Source organism: Magnolia sinica, chromosome 5 (genome assembly GCF_029962835.1).
Source record: "Magnolia sinica isolate HGM2019 chromosome 5, MsV1, whole genome shotgun sequence".
In the NCBI taxonomy this organism is placed as follows: domain Eukaryota; kingdom Viridiplantae; phylum Streptophyta; class Magnoliopsida; order Magnoliales; family Magnoliaceae; genus Magnolia; species Magnolia sinica.
The window spans coordinates 47,429,456-47,449,191 of record NC_080577.1 but is presented as its reverse complement, the minus strand read 5'-3'; the positions used below and the strand labels follow the sequence as shown (position 1 = coordinate 47,449,191).

The window sequence follows — 19,736 nt, the reverse complement described above, 5'->3', positions numbered from 1 at the left end:
GCAGCAAATTGCATTCATAGCTTTGGCTTTACACATTCTCATCTCTTTGTCATGCTGGGTCCATTTGGGTTTTGATTTGGTGATTGTTGTGCCATCCTCGAGAACAATTTGTTCTGTTGGTGCAATATATCCATTTTCAACAATCTCTCATACGTCATCATCTAAGCCCCAGAGAAAATATATCATTCTGGTCTTCCAGTATGCATAGTTTGTACCATCAAAGATGGGTGGTCTTGAGACGGATGGTCCCTTTCCTTTGCACATAATTCTTTCTTCAGTCAAGATCTTCCTATAGGTTGTTAGACCTTTTCAGAGGAATCTCTCTCTCATACCAATTGAAATTGTGGTTTATACTGCTGATACTGAAGAATGAATATGAGACAAGCTCCTAAAGGGGGGGTGGGGGAATCCTAATTGCCTAACTTAAACAATCATTCAATTTAAAGCTAGTAAAACAATATAACTTTAAAGGCTTCTAAGCTAATAGATGATCTAATCATAAAGGCATATTAAAGATATACAAATATAACAACTAGCCTAGTGTTGTGAGTTTGTGTGTGGAATGTGCTTCCTATCAATTAATAACATTCATTCAATCATGTATAGGAATTTAAACATTCAAGCATGTATAAGTATGATTAAACAGATGCACAAATGACAATTTCAAACACAAGCATGTATTGTGGTTCGGCTATGTGCCTACTCCACTCCCGGCATCCACACTCAATCCCAAGGGGGGGGGGGGGGGTGAATATTTTTCCTATTTAAAAATCCTAATTGCCTAACTTAAACAATCATTCAGTTTAAAGCAAGTAAAACAATATAACTTTAAAGGCTTTCAAGCCAATAGATGATCCAATCATAAAGGCATATTAAAGATATACAAATATAACAACTAGCCATGTGTTGTGAGTTTGTGTGTGGAATGTGCTTCCTATCAATTAATAGCATTCATTCAATCATATATAGGAATTTAAACATTCAAGCATATATAAACATGATTAAACAGATGCGCAAATGACAATTTCAAACACAAGCATGTATAGTGGTTCAACTATGTGCCTACTCCACTCCCGACATCCACGCTCAACCCAGAGTGCACCGGATTTCACTATTAATGATTTTAAAATGAGTTGACCAATAACCTTTACAGTCCTACACTAAGGACGTCAATTTATGCTATTTGTAAGAGCAAAAGCCCTACACTAAGAACCCAAGTTTAGGCCCACCGGCCAAGGTCCCACACAAGGCACCTCCGTTTAGGCTCACCTGCCAAGGTCCCACACAAAGTACCTACGTTTAGGCATATCGGCCAAGGTCTCACACGAGGCACCTACACGAGTTTGTTAATAACAAACTCTTAGCCTCAATCCTACACGAGGATATAAACTAAACTTTAGACTCTTGATAAGGTAATTCTAAATTCATTTGAAATTTCATCAAATTACCTTTCCAAGAAGTATGAGATCATATAAATTGGATATGTAACGAAGGAGTTATGACTGTTTTTGTGGGACCTACCATCTATAGTGAGTATTAGCGACCCATATTAACTTTATGTCCACTTTTGGGAAATCAAATGTGTCCAAATGAGGCAATTTCAAATCTATTTGAAATTTTATCAAATTACCTTTTCAAAGAGTATAGGATTACCTAAATCGGGCATCTAACGAGGGAGTTATGTCAATTTTTAGAGGATTGAATTTATTTATTTAAAAAAAAAAAAAACACTTGGAAGCTTTCTGAAAATTAAGGGAATGATGCCGGATGCATGTCGGAAAGTTCGCTGGAGTGGGTCCAATGGATGTGACAACGGTCCTAATGGCTAAAATGGTTCCATCCCATGAAAAAAGTGAAGAAGAAAAAGAAAGAAAATGCTAAATGGATTGTTTAGCGTAAGGGACCCACCTATTAAACTTATCCCATGATTTATGTGGGGCCCACTAGACATTCTTATAGTAGATCCGAGCTGTACAAATGAAAATGGTTGTAATTTCATGACATATGCCCAAATTTTAATACAAAACTCATTACAAATGTACCACACTGAAGGAAACAATTTGAAATTAACTCACAATGTTAATGAAGTTATGGGCCACATACAACTCCAAATCTTTTTTAAATAACTTTACTATGTGTTTATAGGTGTTAGATTAAAGTGACGGATTAGGTTTGCCATGGGATAACCCCAATCATTGATTTAGTGGACCCACAATTCCATTCTTAAAAGCCCATTCAACTTTTGAGACAAGTTAACACCATATGAGGAGATAACAGAGCGGCTTTTTTGTCTTTCAAAAGCCAAGAAGCCTCCAAAAGATACAAAAAAGCCAAAAAGTCTCCAAAAGACTAAAAATATACAGATTCAAAATTTGGTGTTAACGCTTTTATTACACCACATTTCAGGATCATTTTAATAATAGCTAGTGGATGTCACTCAAATAACCACGGAGCTGTATAGAGCTCAAGTTGGTATCAGCCCAAAATTTGAACTATTTTGGGCTTGGCCGTCGCACCAGGCCTTTACAAAATTCAAATATTCACAAGCCCGAGCCCAGCCCATATAGACTTGAGTTTGATCCAAAACACAAGACGACCTGACCTCGGGAATACATGGAAGTGGGAAATGCCCAGCACTGAAACCTTCTTGGGGCTGCCTTGATGTTTATATGCCATCCAACCCGTTCATGAGGTGATTCTCAATTGGATGAAGCGAAAATAGAAATATCAACCTTACACAAAACTTGTGTGAGCCCTGAGAAGGATTCAATGGCGGGCGTCCAATCTCCACTGTTTCTTGGCCCAAATGAGTCTTAAGCTGTTTGATTTCTGGTATCAGGCCCTAACGTGACCCGGGCAATGGATGTCACATAGACATCATGGTGGGCCCCACGGAGCTTTTTGTTGCACGGGCTCACTAGAATAAGAAATTCTTGTCCATTGAATTTCCCCATTCGCCCACACACAAAACGCATACCGCCTAACCCTAGAAATTTTAGAAAGAGGCCGCCAACGGTCGTCACCCCCTCATGCCCGCATCCTCCTTCCATCTCCACTGCTTGGCGGGAAAGAGCCCCACCTCAAATTTGAATTTTCCCACGCTTTTCGAACTCCCAACGGTCCCATCCTCCATGGATGGAAACGGAAAGAAGCAGTGCGAGGTGAAGAAAAAGAAACGGATGAGAGAAGCGGCGAAGATGGTCTGTAAAAGCAGCGCAGATATCGAAGATTTCGCTCCGGAGGAAGTCGCGAAGATCAGGGATTCTCTGCTGTGCTGGTACTATGAAAACCAGAGGATATTGCCTTGGAGAATCAACCATGATGAAGAAAAGGTGGGGGGAGCGGAAGAGAGAGAGGCGCGTGCTTATGCAGTCTGGGTCTCAGAAGTGATGCTGCAGCAGACGAGGGTTCCGACCGTTATAAATTATTATAACCGTTGGATGGAGAAATGGCCCACTGTTTCTGATCTTGCTAAAGCTTCTCAAGAGGTATTGGCTGTACAGTAGATAGATAGATAGGAATCATTTTGATACAATGATGGAGTATGGTTCATCTACTTTCGTGTGTGTAGTAAATGTGGCATACATGGATGTCAGTCCAAAGGGCAATCAAATTGTGGGACTGATTATTGTAATCGAAATATTTCACTTTATTGATGATCCTAGTCCTAAATGTTGATTGGCGGCCATCAAATGTGTGGTTGTGATGAAAATGGACACGAATTGCCTGTAACCAGGGGGTTACAGTCTGATGTGGACTAATTGAAGGGTTGCCCGTGGGATGTGGGCCCCACAGTGGAAATCTCCTCCATTCACTGTGGGCCCCACATCAGAGAGAGAGAGAGAGAGAGAGAGAGAGAGAGAGAGAGAGAGAGAGATCATTCTCTGCTTCTGTTTATATAGAGAGCAAAAACTCTTTCTTTTTGTAACGGTTCTTGAATTAAGGAGAAAAACGTTATAACAATTTAAAAAAAAAAATCAATGTGGCAAGGGACAACCATTATACACATGCACACACCACATCACACTGCACTACGCTATGTCATGAGTCTCATGACCACAATCACGGCCTATCTCCGTGCACGCGTGCACATTGTGTATGAAAAATTGCATAGGGTATGCTCTTCCTCATGCCCCTCAATGCATAGTCTCTAGAAAGGGCTCAAGCCCCTAAGGAAGCACCTTTTCTAATGAGTGTGATTTGGAGCTCTCCTCTATTTAATGTGGGACAAAACATAAAATCTAAAAAGAAAATCATGTATGTCGAAACAACTATAAATACAACAATGTCCCACTTGTTTCAAAATATACCTTTTTTTTAGACAAAACTTTGTGCAACTAGGAAAAATATGAACATATATAGGTAGCTGACAATTTGAATCTATATCTATGACTTGATTCTTATAAATTAAGAATACTAGTGATGTTCTTTTACTATAAGACTCGTGTTAATTCACTCATATTTTTCAGCAACTAGATTTCTATAACTAGCCTTGATGCAGGATGGAATGATCTAACCTAATACGATGTCATGAAATTAAAAGACATATTAACTAGAGCAATAGAATGACGAAATAAAGCTAATTTATCATAAATTCATAAATTCCAGATTCTTGACAAGTCCAAATTCAAGCCTATTACAGTCCCACATTGCGAATCTCATAAATACTGATTAACCAAGACCTATGGGAGATAGAACCCCCATCCTAGCATAAGGTTAAATATGAATTCAATGGAAATCATGTGTCTTGTACACGTTTTGACATGTTAGGGCGGTTTAAATGCTAGGGAATGCGGCAAATGGGTTTGGGGTATCCAGGCTTAGAAGAATTAAGGTTGGAACATTAGGTTGGGGTTTTGGGTTGGGATTTCAGATTTTGGGTTAAGGGTTTTAGGACCTAGGGTTTCTAGAATTGGAAATATGGATTTCAAGTTGTGGGAATTAGGGATTTATGATTTAGACAAGGATTTTCATATTTTGGGGATATGGGTTTGGAAAAATTGGGGATTTTGGAATTTGAGGGATAGGATTTAGTGAAATTAGTTTATTTTTTTATTTTTATTTTTATTTATTATTTATTATTTATTATTATTATTATTATTTTTTAAAAGGAAGCAAATGGAAGGGAAGACCATTCATAATGAAACAAGGGGGCCACTGTATAAGGCCGTGGTCGGTTTGGGCTTGGGATGGTTCGATTTAGGTTTTGGATGGTAACAAAGAAGAAAAAAAAGGAAGAGATGAAGAAGAAAGAAAAGAAGAAGATGAGAGAAGATATCTTTTTGAGAATAGACAAAAGTAGAAAAGATAACTAGAGAATCCTCGTGGTTTCGCACCTCCAATCCAATCACATGATGAATTTTTTTGGCTCAATCTCAAAGCAAAAGAAGAGAAATCTCTTTCATTCATAACATGCACAATGGCTAGGGTGTGGACATCCAACCCTTTATAGTCTCAGAAAAGACCTTTTACAAAAAAAAAAAAGGCGTTCTTATATAAGATTGCAACATAAAGACGCTTAAGGAATTAAAAATTGTTTCTAATTCCCTGATCTCAACACAAATATGAGACATACTAAAAATAATGAAACATGTAAACAAACTAAACAACTAAACTATTTCGTGGCCCATGGAGGTCCACGATCAAGATGTCTGATGATGATGATGATCCAACTATTAGAATGGTCCACGGTCAAAATCCAGCGGTCCGATCATCATGTCCACCTGATTTAACGGCCTGATGTGTCTATCGAGCTCTTATATGCAGCCCACGTGCATCTTCTTAGTGTAGGGTTCTCAAAGATGCACGAACATGCATGTGGTGTCTTTAATGTGGCTAGGAATATGAATTGGCTCAAGTGGGCCCTGTGTAATGGTTGTCTAGCCATAAGGAGATTGGCTCAACCCTCCTTTAGTATGGTGCTCAGATGTCCTCATCAAGCCTCTATGTTATGACCATGAGCAAAATCATATTTCATGAGTGCTTTAGAGATTCAACCCCAAGTCTCATAGGAAGCAGCCCCACTTATACACTTATATAGGTGAGTCTATGAAGGATATCTTGTAATCAATATCCCACTATAATAGATATAAACTCATTAAGGAATTTAAACCGGCCTATCTTAGGTTATAGTACTAGCATCATTTCCACCATAGGAATGGGACATTGAGAATGTAGATTCTGTTAGTGCACTTAATTGCACTCATGTTTGTCAATTACGTGACTAGGTGTGTCTTGATGTCAGATGAGTTCCTGATAAGAGTAAACCGGCGAAGCAACTGAAGCTGAAGTAGGAAAAGCTACATTGAAGATGAAGAATTGCTTCTACGTTCTTAAACCTTGCAAATAGATGATTCCAACCCAAAATAGGAATACCTACTTAGGTCATCTATTCTAAGCCAATTCGTAGTCCATATTTTATATCCTATATTTTTGGCTTAAGCAAGTCCCAAGTTGATGAAAGATGTATTAGACAAAACAAGAAAAATAGGAAAATCTGTCCAACGTCGGTAGGACGAAGGTGCCATCGAATAGCACCTTCGGTACCACCGAAGATACCTTCGATGTTACCGAATGGGCTCAAAATAGTCCAACAAGCTTACAACGATAATTCGGTGTCATTGATTACCACCGACAAACGAAGTTTGGTGCCACCAAAAGAGACTATTTTCGATCAACAACTTGGGTATTTAATTTGGTACTACCGATAGATAATTCGGTACTACTGAAGCAAGTTCAGTGGTATCAAAGGTCACTTCGGTAGCATCGTAAACTAGCTGTTTTATAGTCGTTTTCTATCCGTTGGAAGCTTTTATCTATAAATATGACTCGTAGGAACTTGCAAAAAACATGGATTAAGGCTATTGAGAGTCCCTAGTGTAACCCAAGCTTATCTTAACCTACCTAGACTCTATCCATATGAGATTCACGCTCTCTTCATTGCGATTCATCATCTAAAGAGCATTCAAAGCTCGAATTTATGAAGAATATGATCTCAAGCCTTCACTAGAGTATTGAGACCAAACCTATAGGTATATCTTTGATCTCAATCATACTCTAGTGTATTCATTAGTTGAATCTCTTAGGAAACCCATGCATAACCTCCGTTAGAGATTCAACCAACTCCCATAACCTTGGTCACTTTTATAGGTATATCATATGCAAGGTTTTTGATCATGAAGCTGAGCCAACAGGTAAATCCAAGTAATGTGATCGTGGGAGCATTGAGAAGCTGATTCAAGCACAGAAGCGCTTGAATCCCAAGACGAGCTACAAATGCGAATTCAATCTGACAAGTAAGTGTCATAGTTAAGAGTTCAAAGTTTAGTTTCTTTCCTCGTGTAGGATTGAGGATAAGGGTTTGCCATCAACAAACTTGATTAGGTTCCTAGTGTGGGACCTTGGCTAGTGGGCCTAAACGTTAGGTGTCTTGTGTGGGACCTTGGCCGATGGGCTTAAACGGTAGGTGCCTTGTGTGGGACCGTGGCCAGTGGGCCTAAAATGTTGGTGCTTAGTGTGGAACCTTGGCCGATGGGCCTAAACATGGGTTCTAGGTGCAGGACCTTTGCTTTTGCGGAGAGCGTAAATTGGTGTCCTTAGCAAGGTATCCAGTATCGGTATCGGTTGGCGTAACAGTGCCCTCCGATACCGATACGGATACGGGGGTGTAACGGCTCGTAACGGTACAATTTTTTTTGCCAAAAAAATATGAAAAAATTTGGATTAAATCCGGAATATTCTAAGCATTCCAAATATGCATTCATTTATAAATTGGAACATGTTTATGGAGGTGTAACGGTCCACTCTTTGGTGAGAAGTTGTATCGGACTGTTTGATTACTTTTTGAACTAGGAAACCTGAATTTGACTACAAAATTCATATATTTAATTTTCTAAATATCTAATTTATATACTTAACAATTTGATATCATTTCTCCCAAAAGTTCTTTAAAAAAATGAAATTAAATTCAGGTAGATGGCTTTGCCAATTTGGGGCTGACTTGGAGGACTAATCTATGCCCCAAATTAGCCTCAAATTCATGCAATTTATTGACATTATCCCACTTATGAATTGGTGGACATTTATTAGATAGTGAATCATGAAAAAAATCAAAAGGCCCTATTTTAAAAAATAAAAGTCCACAAATTAACAATTAAAATTATTCAAACAATTTGATTTTGGCATTGTGAGTTAGCAATTGTAGTCCATAATTTAATTGGTAAATTTGAAGTTAATATATGTCTCATGTACAATTTTTTAAGGGCCCCAATTAGGCGGGACTTGGATTGTGAAGTGTAGCACACATGTCAAAGTTTTTTGGGCCCCACCCGTGATGAATGTGTTATATCCACACTGTCCATCCATTTTGCCAAATAATTTGGGGCATGAGCTCAAAAATGAGGCACATCCAAAGCTCAGGTGGACTGCACCATAAGAAACAACAATAATTAAAAGTTCACCATTAAAAATTTATTGGGGGCTATAAAAGTTTTAGATCAAGCTGACATGTGTTATATCTAAACCGTCCATTCATTTGACGAGCTCGTCTTAAGGCTTGAACAGATTGGATGGAAAATAAACGTTACGGTGGGCCCTATGAATTGTTTAATAGTGAAAATCATGATCTCTGCTGCTATTTTTGGTGTGGTCCAGACGATCTTTGTATATAATTCATTTTTTTGGAGGTGCTCTAAAATGATCTCTGAAAATAGATGAACGGTGTAGATATAATAAATACATCACTGTGGAGCCCATGTAACTTTGATCTCCTTTGAACCGTTCGTATAACTCGGAGCTCGAGGAGTGTCAGCGCTCGTCTTAGCATGACACGTACCTCCAGCAGCTAGTTGGTGCGCGGTACACCTGTGAATAAAAAAATAGAAGGGAGAGAGGGAAACCGAAAAGAAAAAAGAGGGAAAGAAGAGAGAAGAAAAAAGAGGGAAAGAAGAGAGAGAGAGAGAGAGAGAGAGAGAGAGAGAGAGAGAGAAGAAGAAGAAGAAGCAGGCCACCGCGGCCGCAGCTGCAGCCGCAGCTTCCTGAGAAGAAGAAGAAGAGGAAGAAGAAGAAGAAGAAGAAGAAGAAGAAGAAGAAGAAGAAAAGAAAGAAAAAAAGGTAAGTATTTTTTTTTTCCCTATTTTTTAAGGCCCGTAATAGCCGTTACGGGTCAGTAACGGCCGTTATGCCCGTAACGGCCGTTATGCTAACAAAATCGGGGCATCACCTGTTACGCCCCCGTATTGCGTAACGGACCCCACCGTTACCATTACGTATCAGCCGTTATGGTCGATACGTAATCGATATGGGACACCTTGGTCCTTAGTGTAGGACTGTAAAGGTTGTTGGTGAACCTGATTTAAAACCATCAATAGTGAAATCCGATGCACTCTGGGATTGAGTGTGGATGCCGGGAGTAGAGTAGGCACATAGCTGAAACACTATACATGCTTATGTTTGAGATTGTCATTTGCGCATCTGTTTAATTATGCTTATATATTCTTGAATGCTTAAATTCTTATACATGATTGAATGAATGTTATTTGATTGATAGGAAGCACTTCCCACACACAAGCTCACTATGATATAGGCTAGTTGCTTTATTGAAATATCTTAAGCTGCCTATGTGATTGGACCCTCTAACTGGCTTGGAAGCCATTAGAGTTACATTGCCTTACTAAGTTTATTTATAAATTATTTAAGTTAGGCAATAGAAGTTTTTATTTGGTACAATCACTTGAAAAGTCATATTCACCCCCCTTAGGACTATAAGAACAGTTCCATACTTCTACTAGTGCGATGCAAACCGCAATTTCAGATTCTTCCACGCCCCACGCTGGATTTACAAATTGTTCTTTTCCGGTTAGGCCATAAGGATCGGATACCCATATTCCAGGACCATACAAGCCTGTCATTCATGTTAGTACTCTTTAGTCGAACTTCCAATATCAATTACCCATTGAACCTAGATTTTTTCGGATCTTCAGTCACTAGGTTGGGTTCTTGAGATTGAAATTTATTTTAAGGGTTGCAGTCCCATTCCCCTCGATGTGTCCTTTATAATTTCTTTCTCAAGGCTTTTTGTTAGAGGATTGGTCATATTTTTGCATGATTCGATAAAGTTGACAAGTATGAAGTATCACTACATACTCTAACAATTGTCAAATATAGTTTTGCTTTTATCGCATTTGCCTGGATTTCCCATTGCATCTTTTAGTTTGTGCTTTACTGATAGCTGCATTATGATCATTATATTACAATAGGAGGAACAGGTTTCACTTCTAAAGGAAAATTACTTGATAGAATTTTTATCTACTCAACTTCTTCACGAGCTATTCCTAGGGCTATGATCTTGGATTCCGTGGTTGAATGGGATATAACCGCCCGTTTCTTTGACTTCTAAGAGATCACACCTCCACCAAAGGTGAGATATAAGCCTTGTGGATTTAGACTCGTCAATGTCATAGTTCCAGTCCGCATCATTGAACCTTTCTAAACCACTTGGATAACTAAAAATTGAAGTGCATAATTTTGAGTTTTCTTTATATATTAATACCCTACAACATTCCAATAACTTCTACCAGGTTATGTGTGTATTTATTCAATTTAATAGTTGCATAGGCTATATCAGGCCTTGTGCAGTTTATAGCATACAGCTACCAATCACACTTGCATATTCACGTTTAGAAACCCCATGACCTTCATTTCTAGTGAATTTAATACTAGGATCAATTGTTGTGCTCTCTGATTTACGATCAAAGCTATCATGCTTTTTAAGAATATTCTCAATGTAATGAGATTATGAGAAAGTAATTCCACTTCCATTCTTCACAAATTTCATTCCAAGTCTGCTTCACCTAAATCCTTCATTTTGAATACTGATGATAAAGTGGCTTTTATTACTATGATGCCATCTAAATCAATAGAAAAAATCGACATGCTATCTACTTTCAAACATATAATAACTGTATACCTATTAGTAGTTTTCTAGTATATACATTTGTCTGTTCCGTTTATTATAAACCCATATAATAAGATTTTCTGGTCAAACATCTTATGTCATTGTTTAGGTGCTTTGGAAATAACAAACTGATCAGATTCTATCACGATTCACGAGTTTAAACCCATCTTTGTTTAGGAGATACCAATAAATCAAGTTTTTCCTCATATCTAGTGCATGGGCTGTCCCAATGAAGATGATGGTCTTCCCTGAAGTAAATTTCATCTCAACTGTTCCTCTACTAATGACCTATGTGGTTACTTTTGTTCCTAGAATGACTTTTGAGTTGTTCACAATAGTTTCGTATGTCTTAAACAAGTTTCTATCAAAGTAGACATGAGTGGATGCTCCTGTATAATTCTGTCATCCATCACTCATTTCCCCATTGACAGTGTTGACCTCGGCTATGACTGTTACATAGAGCTCTTCTATCATGTTCGTGTGTGGTTCTGGCTTAGGCTGTAATTAGCCTGAGGTTTCTTGGATGGTAGTATTGTCTTCATGTTGTCCAAGTTTACCACACACGTAACAGCCACCATGCTTCTTTCCCTGGTCCTTGGGTTTCTTCTAATTTTGATCCTGGTTTGAATTTTTGGGTTTATCTTTCAAATTTCACTTTTTAGGAGTTGGATGGTTAGGTTTGCCATGTTGAGGTTTTTCTTTCTTTTCCTCCGTCACAGTTACCTTAGAGACTGCTTTCAGTTTCTCATTTTTGTCTTTAATCCTAGACTCTTCCTCAATTCGCAGGTGTAGTTTGGGTCTTTCAAGGGACAAATCCTTTCTTTTGTGTTTGAGGATATTCTGGTAGTTTTTCCAAGATGGTGGTAGCTTTTCTATGATTGCAACCACTTGGAATTGTTCATATATCTGAATACCCTCAACAATTATTTCATGAACTATCCCTTGTAGTTCATTTAGTTGAGACAATAGGGGTTTCTCATCCATCATTTGATATTTGAAATATTTGCGAACAACATGTATTTTTTTTTTAAAGCTCCTGCTTCATCAGTATTTTATGATTTTTTCTATGATTACTATAACTCTCGAGTAGTAAGAGTTTCAAAGTACAAGTCATTGATTTGATTGGCAACCATATTGAGGATATGATTCTTACACATAGTCATCCTCTCTCCATTTCTTACAAGCATAGGATGAACTGGGTTTGAGTTCACAAGTGGGGCAAGGTTCAATTAGCACATAAACCAATTTTAATGATGTCAGCAAAATCAACACCTTTCCTTTTGTTGTCATCGTTGAAAGTTGGTTCCATCGAATCGGTCCAACCTGACAAGGTCTTGGTTCATTATTTTCAGAGGGTTGCAGTCTGACATGGCCCAGAGAAAGAGATGCTCATCAGATGCGGATTGCGGGCCCCACAGTGAAAAAAGGCAAAACCATCATTTCACACAAGGGAATCTCCACGTTTCACTGTGAGCCCTACATCTGACAGGGAATCTCTGCTTTTCACTATGGGCCCCACATCTGATGTTAGTTCAGAGAGGCCAAGGATAGGAAAGATCATACTTTTGAATTAGAACAAGATGGTGGTTGTTTTGTGCAGCTGATGAAAGAACAGGCCTTTTAGATTTGATGTAGTAGCAGAAGCACTTTGTTGAAGTTTCTGTAGCGTTATTGGAAAGAAGGAAGTGGCACAATTTTATCGAAAGAATTGAAGATGCAGGTGTAGGGAGAGGGAGAGAGAGAGGGAGGGAGGGCTTTGAGTTTCAGTGAGAATTGTATGGAATGAGGCCTGACTGTGATGCGTTTGGCAGACACAAGAGTACTTTGGCGCATCCTTCGGAGGGTGGGAGAGAGAAATTTGAGTCTTTAAGGGCCTATTTGGGTGTAACTCATTGAGGATCGTATAGAATGAGGCCTGACTGTGATGTGTTTTCTGGACGCAAGAGCAGTTTGGCTCAAATGGCAATGGCAGGATCTGCTGAATGCTCACATCCACAAAAACCACCTCAAAATGAGCATATCATTAATTGGTCTGACCCATTATCATCACATTCTTATCCTGAGTGGTGAGCTCTGGATGCAAAACTAGGTACCACGAAACTTACTGCAATCTTGGCCTTGGATAAAGTGACTCATGGGTTTGAAGAGAAAGTCGCAAGCCTTCTTCTGAATCTTTTGGGTTTTTTGACTGAGTTTTCAATTGAGTAAAGTCAAATTCGGCAAAGTCTAGACCTGCTCTCCAAGTTTCTTAATTATGCTATCAAGTAATGCAGTTTTTTTTTTTTTTTGGTATATCTAAAATGAAAAAGGTTTAAAATGTTTCTTTGAAGAGGAAGGAAAAAGACAACCCACAGAAAATATTTTCTAGTGTGGAGGCAAGGGAGATATTTGCTTGTCATGTCTGAACCTTTACGACTGGGTTATGCTTGTTTTTGGGGTTCTGAAATTGGTGTTATTTTTCATTGTGCAGGAGGTTAATGAGATGTGGGCGGGCTTGGGCTATTACAGGCGTGCTCGCTTTTTGTTAGAGGTGTGCAATGTTGTCAAAATCCTAAGATTTATGATTTACGATATACGATTTGAGTTGAATCTTAAGCAAAACAATTTCATTCCCACCTTGAATCCCTTTTTATAAGAATCCTATGATTTACGATTCAAATTATAATTGTTCTCTTCTATTTTAAGCTTCACTTGGCTTTCATTTTATGTTTTTAAATTGGTGGGGGGCTTTAGGAATTGTTTTGAAAAGGTAAATTATTTTATTTGTTCTTTATAAGAGATTAAATGATATATACCCTTCAACTTTATGATTTCTTACTTCTTTAATGGGTAGAAGCACCAAATTGGTGTATCACTTTTCTGGAATGTTTTTGTGGATGGTTACGATCATGTTGACTTATATGTATTGTGGAATGATGTTTAGAAATCAAAATATCTTTTTTTGTCAGTCTATGGTATCAAATGTCGCTTTTCCAACATGATTCTACATTAAAGAAAGGTAACAAGAACATAAATTATTAAAGGATCCTTGTATGTCTTTTAAGGAAAATTTCTTGAAATGAAAGACCAAAAAAGAAAAAGAAGAAAAGGAAAAAAAGAAAAGAAAAGGGAAAGATAAGAATCATCTAACACTATCATGACATGGACTTGGTGCATCTTGATGGCAAAAGGATGATTAATGAGTTTTATTTATTTTTATTTCTTTATATAATATGTTTTTTTTAAGTTTTTAAGAAAATTACAAAAATTATTGTGATTTACAATACAATTTGTGATTCGATATGATTCAACCCCTATTATGATTTGTGATACAAAAACGATTTTGACAACATTGGAGGTGCGCTTGTTTCACCATCTTGTGCTCATTTTTTAGTGACCACCTATCTTCTAGATTTTCAGTAAATTTTCTTTTGTATGTTCTCAGATGGAATCCATACACGCATGTTTCAAACCAAATCATTGGAAATCCTGAGTATGGAAACCTCCTTGCAGGATTCAATGAGATGGGTCTTTGTTGTGAGAACCTCCTCGGAGGATCAGATGAGTAAAACTGACTCTCCAACTTTCCAAAGAAACTCATTCTTTTCTTGTTGGTTAGGGGGCTAAATCAATTGTAGGAGGCGAATTTCCAACAACAGTTTCTGCCCTTCGGAAGGTTCGAGGCGTAGGAGATTACACAGCAGGGGCTATTGCCTCGATAGCTTTCAAGGAGGTGAAGTTCTGCTCCTTTTTGATATCTACAGCCGCAACTAAGATTGTGGGTTCCTTTAGATTTTTGACCTTTATGATTTCAGGCAGTACCTGTGGTCGATGGAAATGTGATTAGGGTGATTGCGAGACTAAAGGCTATTTCGTCAAATCCAAAAGAGTCTGAGACCATCAAGAGCTTTTGGTGAGCTTGTGAATGTGGCTGGACATTTCAGTGTTTTCCATTTTGTTGTTTTCAGATGGGTGTTTACCAGCATCGCTTGCCCTTTTTGATCACCTATTCTGCCTGGTCACGTGATGATCCAGATAGTTAATCAAGTTGGCCGCACTGTGGACAGGCCATGTCACAAAGATCCCATTGGTCAGTGTTCCATCCATACAAGGCATAATTAGAAACAACTGCCCATATTTCAACACTTTTCGATAGGTGATGGGGGACTGATCAATGGGAGCTGTTCCATGTGGCCCATCCCCAGTGGGTCCTACTAGATGAGCAGTCTAGATCATCATACACAAAGGTGTAGGTCTGTCAATTGGTACCCAGATCCGCAGGTATCTGATGGACCTGACCCCAGGTCCTATTTATTGGACCTGTTAAGAATTCTGGTTGGGTTCAGGTCTCACTTTTTGGACCTGGTTGAAGTTGGGTTGGGTTGGATCCAGTTGGTTTTATATAGTAAAATTTTATATATATATATATTTATATATATAAAAGCAAAAGAAATGAGGTTTCCTAAGCCACAGACATGTAAGAGAGTCCGTTTACATACCATGTACATGTCATAGTGGCATGTGTGTGTGATCCAATCCATCCGTCAGAGTGAGCCCATTTAAATGCTCTTATTTGTCCTAAACCCAACTAGAAACTGTAGATCTAGAGACCCAATAGGTACCCGAACCCAATCGAATATAGGTTCGGGTCTTCAAGAGCTAGACCTGGATTTGAAATGACCCGGACCTAGCAAGACCCAAACTTGTTTAGCCACGTTACGGGTACTATAGGACCGAACCCAAACCCAACCTGTTGATGGCCCTACAGAAGTGTGCAACAATCAGAGGAACTGGGGAGCAGTACTGGTAAAATCCTCTCTGTTCTCTCTCATCTTATCTTCATTTTTTCTTTCTTTTTGGTAGGAAGCTAGCAGGGCAGCTAGTTGATCCTTCTAGACCTGGAGATTTCAACCAAGCTCTGATGGAACTTGGGTCTACCATATGCACTCCAACCAGCCCAGGCTGTTCTAGATGCCCCATTTCTGATCAATGTCATGCCGTTTCTGTCTCCAGAAACTGTGAATCAATACGGGTGACGGATTATCCATTTAAGGTGGCAAAGGCCAAACAACGGAAGGACTTTGCTGCAGTTTGCGTTGTTCAAATAACGACAGACCAGGATCCAAAGCTTTATAAGAAAACCAACAAAAGTGATGTTTTCCTTCTCGTAAAAAGGCCAGATGAAGGACTGCTCGCTGGCCTCTGGGAGTTCCCTTCTGTACTGTTGGACGGAGAAGAAGTTGACGTGAGTGCAAGGAGACAAGCAATGGATCAATATTTAAAGAAGTCATTTAAGCTTGATATAGAGGATAACAGCAGTGTAATTTTGAGGGAAGATGTTGGAGAATATGTTCATGTGTTCTCTCACATTCGGCTACAGATGTATGTGGAGTTGTTGGTTTTATGTCTGAAAGGTACCATAGCATTTTAAGAATAGCTTCCTTGATATTATATTATTTTCTTGTTAATCTTAGATTAGCTGTTATGCGGAGCTGATCTCTGTGTATGTGTGTTGTTTTTGCTTCTTTTTTTTTTTTTTTTTGTTTGTTTTTTTGTTTTTTGTTTTTTGTTTTTGTTTTTTTGTTTTTGTTTTTTTAAATTCTTTTTTAAGGTGGTGTGAGTGTCTTGAATTGTGAAGAGGACCAGAACTCAGCGGCATGGAAGTGTGTTGATGGCGAGTCCATCGAAGCCATGGGATTGACATCTGGAGTAAGAAAGGTATGGTTGCATATGCATTCAAAAGCTGGTGCTGTTAAACTCCTACTATTCACAACTCAAATGCTAGGATTTGATTTGTTTTTTTTACTGAAAAAGATGTACAGCTTGATTTGAATTCTATTTGACGAAAATTGTGTATGAATTGTCCAATCACTCAAACATGGATGGGTGTTCATAATTGTACAATCACTCAAATATGGGCAAGTTTGGCTGAATGGTATGAAAAATGTTTCCGAAATTGGCATAGGCTCCATTGCTTGGGCTATGATCCCTGAAGCCTTATGTATCTTGTTCTATTGCTTATTTTGGTTCTCTTTGGTTTTCTTTGTAGTAGTTTTATGGTCATCCTCTTAATTAATTGCTTGAGTTCTGGAGAAAAAAAAAAGAGAGAGCCTCTCTCTCTCTCTCTCTCTCTCTCTCTCTCTCTCTCTCTCTGGGTGCTAGTGCACCTCTGCTGGATTCAACCCATTCATCATGTGGAACCACGGTGATTATACTTGGCCAAAAAAGCAAGCTGCTCAACTGAGCCTGGTTGGAGTTTCTGTCTACTCTTTATCACTTGCAAGGCACGCGCCATTCACTGGTTTTTTCAATTGTCTGCGTATTCTTATCGAAAGTTTGGAAAGAAAGTAACGACTACCATCCAATCTCTGTTCAACTCAGATCTATTATGATTCTATGGACAGTTTTGATCAGAACATTGAACATGTTTCTGTATCTGTAATTTGGAGTAGATAAATTCAAAAATTTTCACTTGCTTTCCATTTTTTTTCCATGCAAATCCATAGTTCAGCCAAGCACTGGTAGTTGTAGTCTAGGAATTTTTATTTTCCAAATGCTCTGTTCTCCTCCATTTCTCTTTTTCATATGATGTACTGAAGCTTCTAGCCCCCCATGAGTTCTCATTGTTTTTCTGGATCCTCGCTGATTTGCACTAACTCCTCCGTATGCAGGTTTACAATATGATCAAGGATTTTAAGAAGGACAAACAGCCACTAAATCTCAAACGAGCAAGAAGGAAATAGGTTCTGAGAAATTGAGTTGATGAACTGAAGATTTCAATTGGTTCTTGGTGTGTAAGAGGGTAGGTTGTCCACAATTTCTGGTATCTGTTAATTATGTACTTGGGTTTTGAGCTGCCTTCTTATTTTTCTATTTATTATCCAAAAAAAAAAAAAAAAACTGTCAATTCCTGTTATGCCCCAAACTTGGAAACCGGGCTCACAAAATTTTCGATCGCCGAATCCGGTGCCGACAGTCTCCGTAGTACCCCATTCTCGGCTCCTAGCGTCCATACGCCAGATTCCGATTCCGGGATCCTATGAGGAGAATTTTTGCAACGTACATTTATCTCGTAAGAAGCATAACCACAAGTTTACCCAAATCACAAAGGCAATAACATTATCACATATCTACTAATATAAACATTTGAATACAGTGCTGAAAGGGAAATACATATATCGAAAATCAAAGCTCCAGAAGATGGCTATACGCTCAAAGCTCAACACTACTGCGACCTAACGTTACCTGCACGCATCTATCGTGTATAAGCTTTATAGAAAGCTTAGAGGGTGGTGTAAGTGTGTGCACAAGGTAAGTGTCAAGTATATAAATATCAGAGTAAGCGGAAATATTGTCAATCCATAAATTGTATAATATCAGAGTAATGCAGAAATATGCTGGTAAGTTTATAAATACCATCAGCCTTATCTAGACAATACAATACAAAAACATAACAAGTTAATATCATATACTAAGGAAGCAATGTAGATTAACTATGCAATGCGGAGACATAGTAAGTCAAATATCAGATACGGAGTCCACGAATACCGTTAACCTTAATTAGGTTATGCAATACAGTAACACAATAAACCAAATGCTATGTGCTGAGAATGTAATGCAATATACGATGCGAATGAAATAACATAGCTGGAGTGTGAAGTCGGGATGATAGTACGTGGTATCGCAGGTGGTGAGGTCTATCATAAGAGATTTCTATTCAAACTAGTCTTATACCTAAATTTAGATAGTCAGACTCAATATGGTAAACTCCTGACCTTAGGTTAATCACCCGCTCCAACCGAAATCCTAACCATTGTGAAGGCACACAACAATTAGTTGCATACTACCAGCCCGAGTGGATAGTGAATGAATGAATGAGAAAAATGCTGAGTATGCAACTCCTGCTCAATAAGTTCATATATCAGTACTATACATCTCTAGGATCATCACCGGGGTTTAGTACACTCTACATGCGATCGTCGCCCACTGGACGCACAACCATGCAAGTGGAAGAGACCTCATTATTCGCCTGACCAATAATTAGTTAATATCTACCCAGCATGTCGATAGTGGACCCATTTACGAGCTCGTCAGACTCAGCCTAGCTATGCCCCTATCCTCGGGCAGGTAAGGCCACGCCCTCTTCCAATCGACCACGGCACAATGAGAGACGCGACCACTGGTAATCGGCACTCGAGTGCTCATGTATCCACTCGGTCTAGACGTTGGAGCGTCTCTTGACCATGAAGGTTTAGGGACTTTCACCCACGGATATCTATGACACCCCATATAGAAAAAAAATTTTCGGTGTCCCATCTAACGATATGCTTATGGAGGCCACGACCCTGATGTCGTTAGGGGTACAGTAGTCATATCCCAAAATGCAGATGCATGAGTCACACAGTCCAATCATGCATCAATCCTGTGCATACCGTGTGCTCAAGTGGGATGACTCCGCATATCAGAGAGTCCCATAAACAACCTACCCTACGACATATGTAATAGTCATTCACATCTCATAACGAACATGCAAATGATGTGTATGGGTGTGTATCATGATGCAATGCTGTCATATACTCATAATCGGTATCAATAACTGTCATCGATAATCGGTATCAACATTCGGCCTCGACAATCATCCTCAAATGGCCTAAGGGAAGGTCACAATGTGGACATTTAACCATCATTGCCCATCAATGTGAACATTTAACCAACATTGCTCCCAATGAGTGGCCTTCATAGGGCCAAACATATAGTGGGCACAAGGCCTCACATAAGGGCCTCATACACATCCCATTGGGCC

General features: G+C 38.8%; 1 protein-coding gene across 1 annotated transcript; it reads left to right on the top strand.

Annotated features, from left to right (window-relative positions):
* Positions 1-2,939: 2,939 nt before the first annotated feature.
* On the top strand, positions 2,940-17,791 carry LOC131246024 (adenine DNA glycosylase). Its single transcript, XM_058245876.1, has 7 exons — positions 2,940-3,488; positions 13,425-13,484; positions 14,553-14,666; positions 14,749-14,846; positions 15,797-16,347; positions 16,545-16,651; positions 17,605-17,791. Exons 1-7 carry the CDS (start codon positions 3,030-3,032, stop codon positions 17,674-17,676), a joined length of 1,461 nt encoding a protein of 486 aa, XP_058101859.1. The 5' UTR covers positions 2,940-3,029; the 3' UTR covers positions 17,677-17,791.
* The last annotated feature ends 1,945 nt before the right edge of the window (positions 17,792-19,736 follow it).

Excerpts from the sequence above, each read along its gene's own strand:
- LOC131246024 (XM_058245876.1), top strand. The coding sequence starts at position 3,030 with ATGCCCGCATCCTCCTTCCATCTCCACTGCTTGGCGGGAAAGAGCCCC. Across the intron at positions 3,489-13,424 it reads TTGCTAAAGCTTCTCAAGAG|GAGGTTAATGAGATGTGGGC; the intron begins GTATTGGCTGTA and ends TTCATTGTGCAG. Across the intron at positions 14,847-15,796 it reads GAGACCATCAAGAGCTTTTG|GAAGCTAGCAGGGCAGCTAG; the intron begins GTGAGCTTGTGA and ends TCTTTTTGGTAG.